Here is a 21576-nt window from a genome sequence, read left to right as displayed (position 1 = left end):
TGTCAGCATTTCAAATTATCAAACAATGTACAGAAATAAAATAAAAGATTCGCCTAAAGTGAAAATTGTATATGAATCATTAAGCTAAGCCAATGTGCATGTGTTTTGTGTTGCAGTTACTGTGTCAGAGAGCCCAGGATCGGTTCCAGTTCATCAGAACTTGCTCTGAGGCAGACGTCAAGGCCGCCATTGTCTTTCTAGTCAGCAAAATACAGAAATTGTAAGTTTCTTTGCTGGCAGGCCTGTTTGCTTGCTTGTTTTGGGGGTTTCTTTGGGTTTATTTCTTGTTGTTTGTTTTTGGGGGGTTTCTTTTGGTTGTGTGGGGTGGGGGGATGTGTCACTTTCTTTCTGTGGAGCAGTTTACAGAAATTGTACGTCCCTAGGTTTCTTTCTTTTTGTCCTTTTTATATTTAGTCAAGTTTTGACTAAATATTTTAACATCGAGGGGGAATCGAAACGAGGGTCGTGCGTGCGTGTGCGTGTGTGTGTGTGTGTGTGTAGAGCGATTCAGACTAAACTACTGGACCGATCTTTATGAAATTTGACATGAGAGTTCCTGGGTATGAAATCCCCGAACGTTTTTTTCATTTTTTTGATAAATGTCTTTGATGACGTCATATCCGGCTTTTCGTGAAAGTTGAGGCGGCACTGTCACGCCCTCATTTTTTAACCAAATTGGTTGAAATTTTGGTCAAGTAATCTTCGACGAAGCCCGGACTTCGCAATTCGGTATTGCATTTCAGCTTGGTGGCTTAAAAATTAATTTATGACTTTGGTCATTAAAAATCTGAAAATTGTAAAAAAAAATAAAAATTTATAAAACGATCCAAATTTACGTTTATCTTATTCTCCATCATTTGCTGATTCCAAAAACATATAAATATGTTATATTCGGATTAAAAACAAGCTCTGAAAATTAAATATATAAAAATTATTATCAAAATTAAATTGTCCAAATCAATTTAAAAACACTTTCATCTTATTCCTTGTCGGTTCCTGATTCCAAAAACATATAGATATGATATGTTTGGATTAAAAACACGCTCAGAAAGTTAAAACAAAGAGAGGTACAGAAAAGCGTGCTATCCTTCTTAGCGCAACTACTACCCCGCTCTTCTTGTCAATTTCACTGCCTTTGCCATGAGCGGTGGACTGACGATGCTACGAGTATACGGTCTTGCTGAAAAATGGCATTGCGTTCAGTTTCATTCTGTGAGTTCGACAGCTACTTGACTAAATATTGTATTTTCGCCTTACGCGACTTGTTTCTTACTTTTCTCACTTGCTTGTCTGTTTGTTTGTCTGCTTGTCTGTTTGTTTGTTTGTCTGTTTGTTTGTTCCACTCTAATTTGCAAATAATCTTTTTTTAAATGATAAAACTAACCTTCTGTTTTTTTAAATCACTCATGGTGGTAATGATTATGCTATTTTTGGTTGAAGATTTTGCAAATATTAGAAATGTTGTAGTGCCTTCATTTTAAACAGCGTGGAAATCATTGAGTTGAGTGTTGCAGACTATAAATGGATAACTCTCTCCACAGCTGCAACAGCAACGCCCGGAGTCCAGCTCCCCTGAGGGTGGGAATCATCGGAGGGGACGCGTACATCAACTCTGTGTTACGGCCCTATGTGGAGCACTTTTCGGCCAAGACGCCCGACTGGCAGACCTACATCAAATTCCTTCTGATCCCCCTGGGTCAGTCTTTGTTCATTGCTGTTTGAGGTATACACAGGTTAGAAGTTTGTGGGCATGAGGACAGGCGCAATGGTCTAGTGGCCAAGACGCTTGCCTCCTGTGCAGAAGGTTGAGTGTTGAAATCCGGGCTGCATCTGGTGGGTAAATTCTCAATTTTTTGTGTGTTTTTATTCGTTAAGTACATATTTGAATGTTTATAATGTTGTAGAGTTGTGTTTTTCATTTGCACCACCATTGTGATTGCTCATGCTTGAGATGATAACGTTGATTTCATTTGATATGATGTACCGTGGGTGTGACTTGGCCGTGTTAATCAACAACAACAGTGATGTAGTTAGGACAAAGAACTCAGCCAGTGTATAAAGCTTTCAGGCTGCACAAAGAACTCAGCCAGTGTATAAAGCGTTAATGACCCAATGATGTTGTTTCAGGCTGCACAAAGAACTCAGCCAGTGTATAAAGCGTTAATGACCCAATGATGTTGTTTCAGGCTGCACAAAGAACTCAGCCAGTGTATAAAGCGTTAATGACCCAATGATGTTGTTTCAGGCTGCACAAAGAACTCAGCCAGTGTATAAAGCGTTAATGACCCAATGATGTTGTTTCAGGCTGCAGCGCAATAGCCAAGTACCTGGGCAGCATCGACAGCACCTACAGCAGTCTCTTCATGGACTCTCAGTGGAGGGACATGTTTGAGAAGCAAGACTCTCTCAAACTGGGTAAGATGCATGCAGGGTTTCATTTACTAGTGTGCCCTGCGCCATTGACGCATTAAATCTGAAAATGTCCCATCACAATTCCCTTCAGTGTGTCAAAGGGCGCATTGAGATTACTTACCACTGCGCCACCAAATGTACACTTTACATCGGATTACACACACACTCACACACATACAGAGATAACACGATATAGCGGCTAATTCTCACACCGAATTGCACCATTTTGCATCTTTGGTCTAGTACAGGCCTCTTTGGCACTTCTTGCCTTCGACTATGTCCCATTGGAATTTGGTTGAGGGGGACAAATGTCCCATTGCCTTTTTCTCCCAGGTTAAACCCTGTACATGGATAAACTGGAGTTTGCCCAGTGTCTAAAAAAAATAAAAATAGAAAAGAAGAAGAAACAGTAACGAGGCTTGGAGGTTCACAGCAATAAACAACTAAAAACTATTTTTTTTACAAATTAAGCTATAAATTCTTGCTTCAACGGTGACTAGACAAGTGTCAAGCAGGATTTGACTGATCTTGACATGTTTTATTTTTTCTTAGCTGAACATGCAGATTTGACGGAAGTTACAGAAAGGTAAACCTGAAAATTGATAATATGGTTCAAAGAGTCTTAGATAGTTTGAGGAATGTGAGACTGTACTTGTGTCCTGAAATCAACCACTTATCTTTGTTGCAGTTTTTTTCCTCACATTTTTTAATACTGAAGTGCTTTAAAAGATTTTCAAAGAATGTTTCAATATATCTTTTCAGAGCCGTCAGAAATTGCCAACAGGATATCGCTTTATCTGAGTGGGGCAAACTCCGTTCAGCAGGTGCCTGTGGCAGAAGCCTTGATCATGTGCAAAGGCAAAGGGTGAGGCTGAATTTGTGTTGCCACTATACTGTACTTGAGACTTTGAGTGTTGGAAAGAGTGTGCACATGTCCGTCATTCTGGGACAAAATGTCATTTTCATACCAGTATGGGATTGTAATGAAACTCATTGATATTATCTTTAGGGCATAGAGGTTTATTGTTCATATTTTTCAGTTCAGGCATTTGAGCCAGTCATTCACCCAATCACCATAAGATCAAGGTTGTCTGTAATCGATTATATTATTGTTTTAAGATGCAAGTGTGTCTGAGCACAAAATACAGATTCTTTGCTGCAAATAGGCTTTGTGGCTTGTTATTATGTGTGACCAGGATAGACTTTCAGGAAAGTATCTCAAGATGTCAGCAACTTCACTTGTATATTTTCTGTGCATCAGAAGCACTTTGTTTCAAAAAGAAAGCAAGTGTAGTATTCTTTTCAAATATGATGGCAGGAATTTTGTTCGAACGTTAACTGAAATCATCTTGAGATTCATGACAGAAATTGGTAACAAGGACGTGACTGTGTGCTTCATTTCAGAAACGATGACAATTCCACCCAGATCTTCATTCCATTCATCAGTGTGAGTTGTCCCCCTTTCTGCTCTTGAAGTCATCCCTCTTCCCGCCCTTTCCCCTCATAAAAATAATGCATGGGTGCATGTGGTTTTCAGAAACCCTGCCTTAAATTTATTTTAGAGTCTTTGGTACCATTGTATGATTTTCCTACATTAAGAATTTTATGTTCTTCCGAAAAATGTCTTTCCCCAGGAATGCACCTTTAATTTCCAGTAATTCGTGCTTTTCAGATGTTCTGACTTTTTAATGGATGTGAAGAACTAGCGGAGGACGGGAGGCGAATGTTGATTTAACGATTACACAAATGCCTTGGTTGAACGATCGATAGTTTACATTAGTTTACATTTTGCTTGTTTTTGTCTACAGGAGGTCCGCATCGGGACTTTGGATACCCTGAATACATCTGCTTCGGGTGAGTCTGACGTTAACATTAGTTGTCTTTTCACAGGATTAGTGGCTGATTGAATTGGAGAGACGGACAAACAAACCTTGATTGCAAACAACAAAACTAGTTATTTTGGCTGGTTATTAGAATGTTTGCAGATAATGGTGTGGGTGTTACAGATACTGTATCAGCAAGTGAAAGAGATGATAATGGTGTGGGTGTTACAGATACTGTATCAGCAAGTGAAAGAGATGAAAGCAATAAAACGTAAAAGTGATCATAACAATAAAAGAATGTTTACTTGTAAGTTGCCCTGTTATCACTGGAGCACATAGCCATGTACAATGATATATGCATTTGTACATAAAATGAAAATAAAACAGTCTAAACAAAAAGGTCATATGATCTACATACGTTGAGGTTTGTCTTTCAGTGGAGATTGAGGACAACGCAGTGACCTCCCCTGGCATGTCCAGCTCCCCGCCCCTCTCCACACCTGTACTGGACAGGACGCGAGAGCCCTCCACCCCTCCCTCCTCCCCCAACATCGGGGGAGCCTCGCCGTCCACTGGGTAAGTTCACACACACATCCGTCCACCTGAGTGGACAGGTAACAAAATTGATGTGTGTGTGTGTGTGTGTGTGTGTGTGAACATGTGTGTGTGTGTGTGTATTTGTGTGTGTATGTATGTGTGTGTTTGTGTGAACATGTGTGTGTGAACATTGTGTGTGTGTGTGTGTGTGTGTGTGAACGTGTGTGTGTGTATGTGCAACAGCAAAACACAATAACTCGCGCACTCCCTACTTGACCATTTTCCAACCTGAATGTTCCTACTTCTACCCAGCTGCTGTTCTGTATAAAAACCCATATAAGGGTTCCTCCCACTTGCACTCACACCCCCTTCCCAACCACACAGTCTCCAGCTTTCAGTCTCACTTGCACTCACACCCCCTTCCCAACTCGCTCACAGTCTCCAGCTTTCAGTCACTTGCAATCACACCCCCATCCCAACCACACAGTCTCCAGCTTTCAGTCTCACTTTCACTCACACCCCCTTCCCAACCACACAGTCTCCAGCTTTCAGTCTCACTTGCACTCACACCCCCTTCCCAACCACACAGTCTCCAGCTTTCAGTCTCACTTGCACTCACACCCCCTTCCCAACCACACAGTCTCCAGCTTTCAGTCCCACTTGCACTCACACCCTCTTCCCAACCACACAGTCTCCAGCTTTCAGTCTCACTTGCACTCACACCCCCTTCCCAACCACACAGTCTCCAGCTTTCAGTCTCACTTACACTCACACCCTCTTCCCAACCACACAGTCTCCAGCTTTCAGTCTCACTTGCACTCACACCCTCTTCCCAACCACACAGTCTCCAGCTTTCAGTCTCACTTGCACTCACACCCCCTTCCCAACCACACAGTCTCCAGCTTTCAGTCTCACTTGCACTCACACCCTCTTCCCAACCACACACAGTCTCCAGCTTTCAGTCTCACTTGCACTCACACCCTCTTCCCAACCACACACAGTCTCCAGCTTTCAGTCTCACTTGCACTCACACCCCCTTCCCAACCACAGTCTCCAGCTTTCAGTCTCACTTGCACTCACACCGTACCCCCTTCCCAACCACACACAGTCTCCAGCTTTCAGTCTCACTTGCACTCACACCTCCTTCCCAACCACACAGTCTCCAGCTTTCAGTCCCACTTGCACTCACACCCCCTTCCCAACCACACACAGTCTCCAGCTTTCAGTCCCACTTGCACTCACACCCCCTTCCCAACCACACAGTCTCCAGCTTTCAGTCTCACTTGCACTCACACCTCCTTCCCAACCACACAGTCTCCAGCTTTCAGTCTCACTTGCACTCACACCTCCTTCCCAACCACACAGTCTCCAGCTTTCAGTCTCACTTGCACTCACACCTCCTTCCCAACCACACAGTCTCCAGCTTTCAGTCTCACTTGCACTCACACCTCCTTCCCAACCACACAGTCTCCAGCTTTTAGTCGCACTCCCAAGACCTGTTTTGTCAGATTATTGGAGGTCTTAAAAAACGGGGTTCCGTTAATAGGTTTTTCATAAGAATGTTGAGGTGTTGTTTTCCTCTTGTGGTATACTTGATCCTGGCTTATCATGGGAATGTCTGTCAATCCCTGCTTGTTACTCTTTGATCGTCATCTGGAGATGGAAAAATGGTGTGACCATGTTTGGGCTTGATTGAAAAATGGTGTGACCATGTTTGGGCTTGATTGAAAAATGGTGTGACCATGTTTGGGCTTGATTGAAAAATGGTGTGACCATGTTTGGGCTTGATTGAAAAATGGTGTGACCATGTTTGGGCTTGATTGAAAAATGGTGTGACCATGTTTGGGCTTGATTGAAAAATGGTGTGACCATGTTTGGGCTTGATTGAAAAATGGTGTGACCATGTTTGGGCTTTCTCTTTTTATTTAAGCCATTTGGTTATGCAAAGGAAATGAAAATCTTGTCATAACAATTCTCAGATGTCTTTTGACTCCATTTCTGCATCTTTCCTATCCCAGCTTTTTATCAGAATGTGTATCCATCCCTTCTTACTAAGTATACTGGTTTAAAAAACGTTGTAACCATGTATCGTGTGTGGTTGTTCGGCTTACTAATACTGTATTTTTTATTCTCTTTTTCTTTCATTTGTATGTGAATTGGTAAAAATTGAATGGAAAATGTTGTAACGATATGTGGGCTTTGATTGTTTTGGATTGTATCCTTTTTTATTTTTTTGTTTATGTGTATTAATTTTGGGAAACAAAATGGGAAAAGGTGCAACCATGTGTGGGCTTTGGCTGTTTGGGCATATCATCCTTTTTGCCTTTTCATCATTTAATTAATTGGAGGGAAAACAGTATCAGAAAAAGTGGTAACTGTGTGCGAGGTTTGTCTGATTGTTTTTTTTATCCTTTTTGCCCTTTCATACGTTTATTTTTTTTCATAGAAAAAAAAAACATTTGAAAAAGTGGTAATGCGTGTGTGGGCTTATTTCCTCCTCATTTCTGCTTTTTTTTCTGGAAAAGGTGTACCCGTATATCGGCTTGGGATGATTTTCCCCCTTTTCTATTTTTCTTCAACAATATGAATGTGTAAAAATCTAAACAACGAAGTGACAGTGGTAAGATGAACAAAGTTAAAAAACAAAGGATTACTGTACTCACCAATACAAAGACAACACAAGACGATTACGAATTTTCGCTTCTGGTGAAGCTTCCAGAAGCGAAAATTCGTAATCGTCTTGTGTCGTCTTTGTATTGGTGAGTACAGTAATCCTTTGTTTTTTTAACTTTATATGAATGTGTGCTTTCATATGTGTATTCATTCGGGGAATCAAATTATTGGAAGAAATTGAAACCATGCGTTGGCTTTAGCTGTTTTTGAGTCACTTGAGAAAAAGTGACTCTATGTAATCGGTCAGTGTTAGTCTGTCCGGCCCCGGCCGGCCGGCCGTAGACACCACCTTAACGTTGGACTTTTCTCGGAAACTATCAAAGCGATCGGGCTCATATTTTGTTTAGTCGTGACCTCCAATGACCTCTACACTTTAACGATGGTTTCGTTGACCTTTGACCTTTTTCAAGGTCACAGGTCAGCGTCAAAGGAAAAATTAGACATTTTATATCTTTGACAAAGTTCATCGGATGTGATTGAAACTTTGTAGGATTATTCTTTACATCAAAGTATTTACATCTGTAGCCTTTTACGAACGTTATCAGAAAAACAAGGGAGATAACTAGCCTTTTCTGTTCGGCAACACACAACTTAACGTTGGGCTTTTCTCGGAAACTATAAAAGTGACCGGGCTCAAATTTTATGTGAACGTGACTCCCAGTGACCTCTACACTTTGACGTCTGCTTTGGTGACCTTTGACCTTTTTCAAGGTCACAGGTATGTCTTGAAGGAAAAAAATTGAAATATCATATCTCTGAAACTATTCATCGGATTTGATTCAAACTTTATAGGATTATTCTTTACATCAAATTATTTACATCTGTATTGTGTTGTGAATAGCAATTTCTTCCTGTCCATCTGATGCCTCATATAATATTCAGAACTGCGAAAGTGACTCGATCGAGCGTTTGCTCTTCTTGTTCTGTTTTCTTTTTCCCTTTTCTATACAGTTTGTCATGTGCGGGCTTTGGCTGTGTGGGCTTATATTCTCCTCTTTTTCCCTCTTTGTTTCTGGAAAAGGTTTACCCATATGTGGGCAGCAGCTGTTTTCTTTTTCTGTTTTCTCTCATCATATGAATGTGCTTTGCTTTGCTTTGCTTTGCTTTGCTTTGCTTAACCCCAGCATGAAAGGTGCCCTCTAACACAAACCACACTGACGTACGTCAGGTTCTCCTTTCTTTCTAGCCTGCCAGGTTCCGGTTCGTCGAACACGGCGGTGCTGTCCAACAACAGCGGAGAATTCATGGACCTGCAGGTGGACTACTGGTGGACCATGCCCAAGTCCGAGTCGTCGGACCGTGACAAGAAGGACAAGCGTGACGCCAGCAGCAAGTTCTCGCTGAAGACAGCGTTCCGCTCGCTGGTGGTGTCGCGCATGGCTCCCTCCACCAGCGCCGGAACGTCCTCGGCAATGTCCATCACTGGTCTGGCGCCACCCGCTTTCGCCATGATGGTCGTCACCAAGGAGAAGAAACAGAAGAGTGAGTGGAGAGTTGATAATGATAATGTACTAGATTTGTGCAAATGTTTTGTCTTATTGTGTGTATGCTGTTTTCCAGTGAGTGGAGAGTTGTGCCATTTTTGGTCGAGAGTTGTGCAAATGTTTTATCTTATGTGTGTATGCTGTTGGCGTTTTCCAGTGAGTCAAGAGTTGTGGATATGTTTTGTCTTTGGTGTGTATGCTGTTGGGCTTTTCCAGTGAGATTATTCCTTTTCCCCCCGTGTAGTGGAAAGTAACACCATCAGTTTCAAACTCTAAAAAAAAATCATAGCAAAGTAACTACTGCAAGTTTTCGGAAATGATGCTCAAACCTTGCAGGAAGCAAGTAGTGTGTGTGTGTGTGTGTGTGTCACCCACCCTATGTCAAGTGCTTGCAGGCTGGCTGAGTGACTGTATGTCTGGCTGGTGTGTGTGTGTGTGTGTGTCACCCACCCTATGTCAAGAGCTTGCAGGCTGGCTGAGTGACTGTATGTCTGGCTGGTGTGTGTGTGTGTGTGTGTGTGTCACCTACCCTATGTCAAGTGCTTGCAGGCTGGCTGAGTGACTGTATGTCTGGCTGGTGTGTGTGTGTGTGTGTCACCCACCCTATGTCAAGAGCTTGCAGGCTGGCTGAGTGACTGTATGTCTGGCTGGTGTGTGTGTGTGTGTGTGTCACCCACCCTATGTCAAGTGCTTGCAGGCTGGCTGAGTGACTGTATGTCTGGCTGGTGTGTGTGTGTGTGTCACCCACCCTATGTCAAGAGCTTGCAGGCTGGCTGAGTGACTGTATGTCTGGCTGGATGGTGTGTGGGTGTGTGTGTGTCACCCACCCTATGTCAAGAGCTTGCAGGCTGGCTGAGCGACTGTATGTCTGGCTGGATGGTGTGTGTGTGTGTGTGTGTCACCCACCCTATGTCAAGAGCTTGCAGGCTGGCTGAGTGACTGTATGTCTGGCTGGTGTATGTGTGTGTGTGTGTGACCCACCCTATGTCAAGTGCTTGCAGGCTGGCTGAGTGACTGTATGTCTGGCTGGTGTGTGTGTGTGTGTGTGTGTCACCCACCCTATGTCAAGTGCTTGCAGGCTGGCTGAGTGACTGTATGTCTGGCTGGTGTGTGTGTGTGTGTGTGTGTGTTTCACCCACCCTATGTCAAGAGCTTGCAGGCTGGCTGAGTGACTGTATGTCTGGCTGGTGTATGTGTGTGTGTGTGTGTGTGTGTCACCCACCCTATGTCAAGAGCTTGCAGGCTGGCTGAGCGACTGTATGTCTGGCTGGTGTGTGTGTGTGTGTGTGTGTCACCCACCCTATGTCAAGTGCTTGCAGGCTGGCTGAGTGACTGTATGTCTGGCTGGTGTGTGTGTGTGTGTGTCACCCACCCTATGTCAAGAGCTTGCAGGCTGGCTGAGTGACTGTATGTCTGGCTGGTGTGTGTGTGTGTGTGTGTCACCCACCCTATGTCAAGAGCTTGCAGGCTGGCTGAGCGACTGTATGTCTGGCTGGTGTGTGTGTGTGTGTCACCCACCCTATGTCAAGAGCTTGCAGGCTGGCTGAGTGACTGTATGTCTGGCTGGTGTGTGTGTGTGTGTGTGTCACCCACCCTATGTCAAGAGCTTGCAGGCTGGCTGAGCGACTGTATGTCTGGCTGGATGGTGTGTGTGTGTGTGATTCACATGTGAAAGGGTTGCGTGTGTTTCAGTCATGCGTATCGGGAAGAAGGCGAAGGATCTGGAGTCCAAGTGCCAGGTGATTGAAGGCATCAGTCGCATGGTGTGCACCACCAAGAGTCAGAACGTCACGCTCACAGGTCAGATTCCTTAGGCAAATCTTCTTCTGTGTTCCCATCACACTGTCAACGTTGTTGATGTGAAAAAGTCTGCAGTTGAGTTCGCCCCAGGGACTCTGCTGGGCACCACAGTTTTACCTTCAGGTCCACCATCTGTAGCCAGAATTGGCTTCTCAGGTCCGTAAAGGTCGGGCATGCCTGGAGGACATGTTCTGGGGTCTGCATGCCTGTTCCACGTGGGCAGTCGTCTGTGTGGGAAAAATGAGACATTATAAAACAAATGAAACTATTTTTTAAGAAGGACTCTATTTTTAGATGCTTATGAGTTGTTATTTTTGATAAAAGGTGTATCAAACACACACACACACAAACACACACACACAAATACACACACATGCACGCACGCACACACACACGCACATGCACATGCACACATGCACAGAGTCCAGCATCACCTTACGAATGTTTCCATGTCATGTTGCAGTGGTGGTGGACGGAGTGGAGTGGTACAACGTCAAGTTCTTCCAGCTGTCGTCGCAGTGGCAGACGCACATCAAGAACTTCCCCGTCGCCATCTTCACATCCATCGACGCTTTCTGAACTCACAGTGATCAACACAGCCGTGCAGAAACCACCATTATATACACAGAGTGCCAGGCTCACACATACACGAGTTGAGATTGGTGTACTCTGAGCACCTCAGCGCTCTGAGCGTGAGAATAGCCTTGTATTACCACCACCACCTGTATTTAGGACCACTTTTTTTTTCTTTTTTTTTTTAGGAGCGACAACCTTTCTTCCCCCATAAGGCAAAAGTGTCCTCATAAGGCCCAATTGCTACACCATTTAAGATGGAAATTTGAACAGGAGAAAACGGTTTAACATATGAACTGCATCGTCAAAGTGTTTGACCATTTAAGATGTCTTCTTAAAACCGAGGAAATGGTTTAACATGTAAACTGCATTTTTAAAGTGTTGAATAAGGCGTAGAGCGTGAACTGTGCCTTGTGACAGTGTGTAGAATTAGACAGAAACATATGTGTGTGTATCAAGATCAACCTGAACAGTAGCAGTTGTGTCTGTGGAATATTCGTAGAAACTCAACGCAAGAAGCCACATATGTGTATGTGAAGCACTTACTTCCTTGTGCTTGTACTTCTGTTCACCGATCTTGAGTGAATACGCATGTGCGCCGACTTGAAAACTTTGATGTTGACATTGAATTCATGCAGAAACGCAAACTCAAACGCAAGAAGCCACAATCTACACGCATGAGCAACAACTTATATATGTACGTGTTTGGTGTAATTGATCATGTCTGCAGGCAAGACGTGATGGTTGTGCACGTGTGTTTAGCGGCCACTCTGCCTGCAAGTGTAGCAACAGACAGCTGTGTCCGCACTGATTGTATTTGGCACCACAGTTTCATTGCTTTTTTGTGACTGGCATCTTCAGACCAAAGATAACTTGCCTTGGCTCTTATTCAGACAGGCACGTGTTTTAATAAACAGGGTAAGAATACCAAGAAATGTGAACGTTTGAGGCCTAACCCACGCATAGTCATTTCTGCATTTCGGGACAAGCAAGGAAGCTGTAGAAATAGAAGTGGCACTGTGAAGTCTTCTGATGACAAATGATTATTAGTGTAGCTCATGAATACTTGAAACTGTGTGATGGAAATGGTGAGATTGTTGTGCTACACAATGAGCTGATCATGCAGTACCAGCCGAATGGCATTGCTCAACACACACTCATGAAGATGACCACCTGAAACATGCATATGTGATGGGTTCTTTCAGTATTTCCATCAACACTGAAGCCGTGTCTGTCAGAATTTCAGCTTCAGAATGGGAAAGTGAACAGTATACCAGAAAATCTCATTTTCTTGAGATAAAGAATATTGAAAGTATAAGCCTTTCTGTTGAGAAATAAGCGGTTTGCAACGTTGCAAACCTTTTCAACGCTTGTTACTGAGCTTTGAAACCAGACGCTCAGCAATTGATTTGTCTCGCCTGAAAGTCAGTATTTTGGAGGACTGAAACCTTTGAAGAATGTGAGAAATAAGACACGGTGTATGTGTGCTGTTACAGTGCAAAGTGTGCATTTCAGAAACATTCTGACTTGGAATTTTCATGAAATGAATTCAGTGATGCAGTGTCAGCTGATGTTTTAAGGAGAATGTCAGAACATAGGCGCCTAACCATCCATACGTTGTGGAATGCCAGCTGGTTTGTAAAGGAGAATGTCAGAACATTGGCACCTCATCGCCCATATGTCGTAGAATGCCAGCTAGTTTGTAAAGGAGAGAGTCAGAACATTGGCGCCTAATCACCCATATGTCGTAGAATGCCAGCTGGTTTGTAAAGGAGAGAGTCAGAACATTGGCGCCTAATCACCCATATGTCGTAGAATGCCAGCTGGTTTGTAAAGGAGAGAGTCAGAACATTGGCGCCTAATCACCCATATGTCGTAGAATGTCAGCTGGTTTGTAAAGGAGAGAGTCAGAACATTGGCGCCTAATCACCCATATGTCGTAGAATGCCAGCTGGTTTGTAAAGGAGAGAGTCAGAACATTGGCGCCTAATCACCCATATGTCGTAGAATGCCAGCTGGTTTGTAAAGGAGAGAGTCAGAACATTGGCGCCTAATCACCCATATGTCGTAGAATGCCAGCTGGTTTGTAAAGGAGAATGTCAGAACATTGGCGCCTAATCACCCATATGACATTACCTTTGACAGATGGCTGGGACCTGTGTATAATACAAAAACTGGAAGGAATCTTCTCTTTGTGACGATGACAAAACGGAAAGGTAAGCCTTGAAGGATTTAGTCCTTCCTGTATAAAACTTGACATTACCCTGTGTGAAGTATGTACATAAGTTATTGATCCAGGTCCCAGTGAACGGGACAAACCGAGCTTTAAGAATTGAGTTTGTTTGTTTGATAGATTGATGACTGGACACGCACAGTTCCACATCTTATCAATTGATCTTGAATATGAACAATGCTTTTGTGAATTGAACATTTTGCAAGTACATGTAGTTGTTTCATGATGTACCCCCTCCCGTCCCTCTTTCTCTCTCTGACTCCCCCTCTCTCTCACTCCCCCTCTCTCTCTGTCATCTGCCCCCCCCCCCCCCACCCCCCTTTTTTCTCACTCACACTCACGTACTGATTGCGCAATGTTAATATTGGTGTGTATATAGAGTCATGTATTGATATGGCGTGTTGCATCTGTGTTGTACAGTTAAAGTGTTACAGGATAATTATAATCATCTGTACCCGTGTGTGCATACTTACTATCAAAGCTGTAGCAAGTCTACAAAGTACAATCTCTCTACTGTCTGATCTCTTGGCTCTCCATCTGTCTCGTCTCAGTCATGTCAAAATGTCAAGATTCACTCTTTCACCAACCCCCCTCCCCTTCCCCCACTCTCTGTATGGACACATGGTTTTTATGACTGTTTCCTTGCATTCCCCCAATCTGATAAGAATGAAAGTATTCTTAGAAAACAACCAATAGGCCTACCAGGAGAGAGGGAGAGATTGGGTCAAACAACCAATAGGCCTACCAGGAGAGAGGGAGAGATTGGGTCAAAAGAGACATCACCATGTGAAATGTATGTTTTGAAATTCAGAAAGTGGGAATGTGTGCCTTCATAATGTTTGCATGAATCATCAAGAAATATAGCAAAAGCGAATGATCGTGAGAAATAGTGTGTACTTCTATTTCTTAGAGAGTATGGTTATTTTGTTAGGAAAAAAAAAAGAAAGAGTAATATTGTGACTGATTCACAGGGTTCGTACAGGTCATGGAAAACGTGGAAAGTCATGGAATTTGATTTTTAATTTTCCAGGCCTGGAAAGTCATGGAATTTCAATTTAAGCCTTGGAAAGTCATGGAATTTAACAAAAATAAGAAAGAAAAAAAATTAACCTTTAGCACGCCAGCGGCGATTTTTGTCGCCCAACCATTCCCCCCCCCCCCCCCCCCCCTTTGCCAGCCAGCGGCGATATGCGTCGCCAGCACAAGGCTTGTTCGTATGACCAACTTCTCGTTCGTATTTGCATACGAGAATAACGGTATTTTTAACGGCACTTGAGCCAAAGCGAGGCTCACTTCCTTCCGTTATCTTGTCGTGTCGTCTGCGCTGCATTTGAGTCGGTTTCGTCAAAGTTTTCTGCTTTTGTTTTTGCATCAATAAAGTACTTTAGCGCTTCGACAAGCAAGATGGAGGATGATGAGTTTGAAACTTTCTTTCGAGTTGTTTCTTGACAACAAAAAGTATGCAGAATTGGAACGAATTACCAAGGAAGATCTTCGCAATGAACTGTGTATCGCGGTGAAAAAAATGACAGTTCGTCAAGTCACAGTGACGGTTACGAAACGGAATTTACGAAAGTGCAGATGGATACAAACAGTGGCTGGTCCAGTTTAGTGAAATGACAGGACCAGCAAACATTACCGATAATCTGACTGCGTAGCAAATGCTTGACTTGCTTGTCGAAGAGACACTGCGTAGAAACTGACTCAAATTCAGTGCAAAGCAAGCCAGTGTCAAAACTGGCAGTGACAAGACGTAAAAAGTTTGCATGTTCGGAAATGGGGACCTGTGGATCTAGTCATGGAAAATGTTATTGAGGCTCATGGAAAGTCATGGAAAAGTCATGGAATTTTATTTCTAAAAACCAGTGGGGACCCTGGATACAGGCTTCAGAAACTCTAATCAGGTTGATTTGAAAGCTGCATTAACATTTGTTCAGGTCAGTATAAATGTGAGGAAATGTTTCAGTGTGTAAACCAAGTGGAAACAGAGAGGTTGTTTGCAGCTCAATTGAGTACCATCCAGTTTTGTAATGTAGTTGTATCTCTGCCTGCCTCCTACTAATTCCATCATTTGAGTACACGGTACAGCATACTTAAGAATGTCTCTTGAAGTTTGTGTTTAGATTCTGAATTGTGTATAAAAGTAGAGTTTGTTAGGTCTGTTTTATTCCTTTGCTTGCTCATAACGGCAATATGAAGGTGTTGTGTTTGTGATATTATTGTGTTAATGCAAAAAAAGACTGGATATGATCAAGATCACAGGATATAATTACATCCTGAGGAAAGGGGTGAAAACACTTGCATTCAGTGTTCAGTGTAATATGACTTTGCTCAGTGAGAATAGGTGATCTGTGTACATTGGTGGTGCTTAAGTTATTGTGTGCCGTGCGATTCGTTCAGTTCTCTTGCGGTAGGGGCATTACGCAGAAGTACACTCGTCAAAGGCAATGCACAGTTCGTGAAGTGTAAAAGTTGATATGTAGACTTAATGTTCCTAAAACAATGATAAACTTTTTTTTCATCCATGCATTGGTCACATTTGCTTGTAGCAGTTTATCACCAGACAAAAATGAAACACATTTTTGAACCTTGAATTCACTCCTTTTTTTTTGGGGGGGGGGGGGGGGGTGTCTTTTTTCTAAGATGTAGAAAAGGTTAATGTTTACAAAGTGGAGGTAACAGCCAGACTAGTAAGCTTGAGGTTAGGAGAGTTAAACAGTCATATGATGTTTGTTTTGTCTGTCATCAAACCAAAAAGTTGTGCTCTAAAATGAAGAGATGATAATTTGTATTGCATTATTATTTTCAGGTGTGACTATCCCAAAAATTCAGAATAAATTAAAAATGGTTGGCTTGACCCTTTTGGTAAAATAGACTTTAGGAAATATTCTGCAGGAGCGCTGAAGATACTTTGATTGGTAATATTTCTTTGGGTGACTTTTTAGTGAGTTTGTACATATGAATTATTTAACCTTTCTAATTTATGCATTGATGCTAATAGTTTGCAGGTATTTTGTTCTGGGAAAATTTTGCTATAAGCAGTTTAGACAGTTCCCAAATGCCTCTGCAGTATTCAGAAGATCTCATGTGACTGGTAATTGACTAAGCTTACTTTTGTCCCCCTCTTATTGTTAGTGTTAAGATTGTGTGTGTGTGTGTGTGTGTGTGTGTGTGTGTGTGTGTGTCTGTGTGTCTGTGTGTCTGTGTGTCTGTGTGTGTGTGTGTGTGTGTGTGTGTGTGTGTGTGTGTGTGTGTGTGTGTGTGTCTTGCTGCATGCCCATGCATTTATTCAGAGAAATCCATGTTCAGACTTTCGTTCTTGTCTTGGCCTATCATGATCAAAACTTTAGTATAAATCTTGAACTAAGTCCAGTGTACGCTAATTGTTGTTTTGTCTTCCTGACTAACTCAATGCTCTTAGATCGATTTCTGTTCTTTGTTGTCTTCCATTTATTTGAATTTTCTCAGATGTGTTTGTAGTTGTCTGTGTGAACAAGTTTAGCGCATGATTTAGAAAAAGACAGTAGATGGATTTGTTCTTGGAGTTTTGTTAGGTTTTTTTTAGTGTGATTTAGGTGGATTTTAGTTGAAGTTTGATAAATATGTGTCATTGTATTGTGTAAAAGCGTAAACAGAAATAGCCTGTCTTGCCCCTCAATGAAATGACTACTTTAGTTACGCGTGTTGTAAGTGTGTTGATCCTTGCGCTTGTCAAATACGTGCCTACTGTTTGGAGTAATTTTACTTGTGCAATATTGAATGTTCCACATCATTTGTGTTTTGTTCATGTAATCTGAGTATGTCAATCTTGAAAACCAAAAAAAGCTTGTGTGTACAACTGTACCTCTCACATGTATATGTTTAAAAGTCTTGTCCCATGCAATGGCCTAATATTCCTGAAATGTCTTTATTGTCCTATTTTGTGCAATTTTTTGCTTGTGAAAAGCGGACAATGCCTGGTTGGTAATTGCTGTTGTTTTGAGGGGAAGGTGCTGATAACAACTGCAGAGATTGAGAAAAAAAAAGTTTAGACCTAAAGCCAAATGAATCAAAAACTCTCGGATTCTGTTTCTCCTTTTACCCTTGTTAAGTGTTTCTTGTATAGAATATAGTCAATGTTTGTAAAGATTTTAGTCAAGCAGTATGTAAGAAATGTTAAGTCCTTTGTACTGGAAACTTGCATTCTCCCAGTAAGGTAATATATTGTACTACGTTGCAAGCCCCTGGAGCAATGTTTTGATTAGTGCTTTTGTGAACAAGAAACAATTAACAAGTGGCTCTATCCCATCTCCCCCCCCCCCCCCCCCCCCCTTTCCCCGTCGCGATATTAACCTTCGTGGTTGAAAACAACGTTAAACACCAAATAAAGAAAGAAAGAAAGATTATCCACAGGGAAACATTATACAGTGGTACCTGTGATGAAAGGACACCCTTGGTAACAGCCAAAAATGTCCCTACATTGCAGGTGGCCTTTTATGATAAGTATACTTTGGTTGAGATAATACAAAAAGGGACAAGATAAAGTGTCCTTTTAAGGGAGGTGTCCTCTCATGGGAGGGTCCACACATCGCAGGTACTGCTCTAGAGGCTAAAAGGCAAAATGATTATCCATACTGACTGCCGCTTTGAGTTGAAATAAACCTTTAGCTGCAATGTGTGTTGAAATGACAGTAAACGTATTGTGTAAAACAATTGTCAGAACCAAGCAAGAACAATTACTTCATGTATAAATGGTTTCGAATGAAGTTTTAAGATATTTAAATGAGCAATAAAGACTTTAGAATCAAGATAGCTTTGTCTTCAAGTGTTGGTTTTGTTTGATTCAAGACATATAAATGCGTAAATATAGATTTTTGTATATACTTTGATTCTTAACTTTAGGCAAAAATTGTATATTTATACAGTTTATCCTTCACAGGGTTCGTACAGGTCATGGAAAACCTGGAAAGTCATGGAATTTGATTTTTGATTTTCCAGGCCTGGAAAGTCATGGAATTTCAATTCAAGTCATGGAAAGTCATGGAATTTAACAAAAATAAGAAAGGAAGAAAAATTAACCTTTAGCACGCCAGCGGCGATTTTCGTTGCCCAGCCATTCCCCCCCCCCCCCCCCCGCCCTTTGCCATCCAGCAGCGATTTGCGTCGCCAGCACAAGGCTTGTTCGTATGACCAACTTCTCGTTCGTATTTGCATACGAGAATAACGGTATTTTTAACGGCACTTGAGCCAAAGCGAGGCTCACTTCCTTCCGTTATCTCGTCGTGTCGTCTGCGCTGCATTTGAGTCGGTTTCGTCGAAGTTTTCTGCTTTTGTTTTTGCATCGATAAAGTACTTTAGCGCTTCGACAAGCAAGATGGAAGGATGATGAGTTTGAAACTTTCTTTCGAGTTGTTTCTTGACAACAAAAAGTATGCGGAATTGGAACGAATTACCGAGGAAGATCTTCGCAATGAACTGTGTATCGCGGTGAAAAAAATGACAGTTCGTCAAGTCACAGTGACGGTTACGAAACGGAATTTACGAAAGTGCAGATGGATACAAACAGTGGCTGGTCCAGTTTAGTGAAATGACAGGACCAGCAAACATTACCGATAATCTGACTGCGTAGCAAATGCTTGACTTGCTTGTCGAAGAGACACTGCGTAGAAACTGACTCAAATTCAGTGCAAAGCAAGCCAGTGTCAAAACTGGCAGTGACAAGACGTAAAAAGTGTGCGTGTTCGGAAATGGCGACCTGTGGATCTAGTCATGGAAAATGTTATTGAGGCTCATGGAAAGTCATGGAAAAGTCATGGAATTTTGTTTCTAAAAACCAGTGGGGACCCTGACTTCAGTTATATACGTTTATTCAAGAATTGAATTTCTTAACGCACAGACAATCTTCTCGACAGTTTGTTTCTTCTGCCTAGTGCTTTTGTACATGTACTTCAAGCAGGGTGACTAATTGGAAATGCAGGATGAAAGTGAAAACAACAAAGATCAAATAGAAACCTTTTTTTTAAGATAAAACCTACAGAGGTATTTTAATACTGCCCACTTACTTGTGTGATTGCACACACACACACATACACACACACACACACACACACACATACACACACACACACACACACATACATACATACACACACACATACATACATACACACACACACACACACACACACACATACATACACACATACATACACACACACACACACACACACACACATACACACACACATACATACACACACACATACACACACACATACATACACACATGCATGCAAAGGAGCTAAGGACAGTTTCTGTGTGAATTAATGCACAAAAGATACAAAATTAACAGTTGTATGTACATTTTCTGTCTTAGTGATACGATATATATTTGAAATGTTTTCGTTACACCCTCAACTCTTTTTTTTATTTTTTATTTTTTTTTATTTTTATTTTTTTTTTTTTTTACTCTTTTGTGTTTATAGATCCATTACCGTTTGCTGCAGGAGTATATTTAGCAGAAGAACTACATTTTGACTGGACATGAAAATTGAAATTGGAACCCAAGTGATGTGTTATTGGCATTGAACTGTATTTAATACATGTATGCATTGTACTGCCTTGTTTCCTGAATCCACATTTGTGTTAATTGCTTTGCCCGTTTTGCTGTTGTTTTGTGTCACTGTTTAATTGAGTGAAAACTTTTTTAATCCGCCTCTCTTTTGCTTGCATTGCGTTGCATAGGTGTTGTTTTCTGGGTTGAAATGTATCTGTGTTTAGTTCTGCTGACAACGTTTTAATCCACACTTAGTGTTTTGCAATGATTTCTTTTTCATGTTTACGTGGCATTATTTCGTTTAAATGTTTGTATTTTTTTGTTTTGAATATGAGTGTTGATTACTTAGTTTAAATGTTTGTATTATTTTATATTGAATACGAGTGTAGATTTTGTTGTGATAAAGTGATTGCGTCTGTAACAATGAATTGATATGCACTTCCATGTGTTGTTTGTGGTTGGTGCTTAATTTCTTTTATAGTCTTTATGGTTTGCTGATAAGTTAATCTGTCTTGTTTTGTTTTTATGTTTGTTAGGCACACAAAAAAAATAAATCTGTTTACGATAACCCGACCGACCCTATTTTTTTCGTGCGACCCTTGACTTTTTTTTGGTATTTGGGGGAATCTTTTTTTTTTTTTTTGCAAAATAACGTAAAAATATGGTTTAAAAAAAAAAAAATCCCGACCTACCGACCCTATTTTTTTGGCCTATGTTACCGTAAACAGACCTATTTTTTTTTTTGGCCTTATTTGTTTAAGTGTTGCTGTTCTGCACTTTGATTGTACGTGTGTCCATGTGTTATCATGAGTCAAATCTGTCCAGCTTGTATGATATGTTTTCAGATTAAACAAGTACGGTTGACAATGACATTAAAAAAAAAAGATGAAAATGTCTTAGTTCAAATAGCTAGCCTTGCCGTTAAAAAGACTACTAACAATGCAAATACTTTTCTTTAACCCTATTCATCTGTTTTTCCTCTACATTATAACAGTTGGAGACCGTTCTCTCACATGCGTAGTACATTCCAAAATTTAGTGATTTACATTTATGAAAACTATGCCGATATTAAACTGTATAGTTTGAAATCAATGATCATATCATTGAAGTTTATCACATGAAGTAAATCTTTCACAGAGTACAGCGCACATTCATTATAAAAAGACCACACGATTTGTATCTGAAAAAGGGCTTGCAATATGAAGATACACCCCTTTAATGAAATGAATAACTCTCTCAATACATGTATTTACTAATACATACTGCAATCAGTCTGTTACTATTTTGGGGCCAACAGTCCAGTTTCTTAGGGCCACACATTTCACCATTGCTGGTTGCACAAAACTTGTGAAAATGTGTTTGTTTGATGCATGTAGTGAGTTAGTATACACGGACATTTTTCATTTCTTGCAATCGGCAGGCTGGACCTGTTTGTGTTTTGTGCAATGTCAGCGACGTTATGTCAGCTGTTATGGTGTTCTGTCTTGATAATGGTTTTTTTCCACT

At 41.4% G+C, this 21576-nt stretch overlaps 1 protein-coding gene across 1 annotated transcript in view; it reads left to right on the top strand.

Annotated features, from left to right (window-relative positions):
- LOC138952299 (phosphofurin acidic cluster sorting protein 1-like) overlaps nt 1–13803 on the top strand; it is a 45152-nt gene extending 31349 nt beyond the window's left edge. The window contains exons 13-22 of the mRNA XM_070323934.1: nt 117–220; nt 1542–1696; nt 2305–2415; nt 3175–3277; nt 3817–3859; nt 4221–4266; nt 4673–4811; nt 8632–8927; nt 10622–10729; nt 11193–13803. Coding sequence (XP_070180035.1) covers nt 117–220; nt 1542–1696; nt 2305–2415; nt 3175–3277; nt 3817–3859; nt 4221–4266; nt 4673–4811; nt 8632–8927; nt 10622–10729; nt 11193–11308 — 1221 coding nt within the window. The 3' untranslated portion in view covers nt 11309–13803. The remainder of the gene's footprint in view (nt 1–116; nt 221–1541; nt 1697–2304; nt 2416–3174; nt 3278–3816; nt 3860–4220; nt 4267–4672; nt 4812–8631; nt 8928–10621; nt 10730–11192) is intronic.
- The last annotated feature ends 7773 nt before the right edge of the window (nt 13804–21576 follow it).

The sequence above is a fragment of the Littorina saxatilis genome, linkage group LG17 (assembly GCF_037325665.1).
Source record: "Littorina saxatilis isolate snail1 linkage group LG17, US_GU_Lsax_2.0, whole genome shotgun sequence".
In the NCBI taxonomy this organism is placed as follows: domain Eukaryota; kingdom Metazoa; phylum Mollusca; class Gastropoda; order Littorinimorpha; family Littorinidae; genus Littorina; species Littorina saxatilis.
This window is presented reverse-complemented; position numbering and strand designations above follow the sequence as displayed.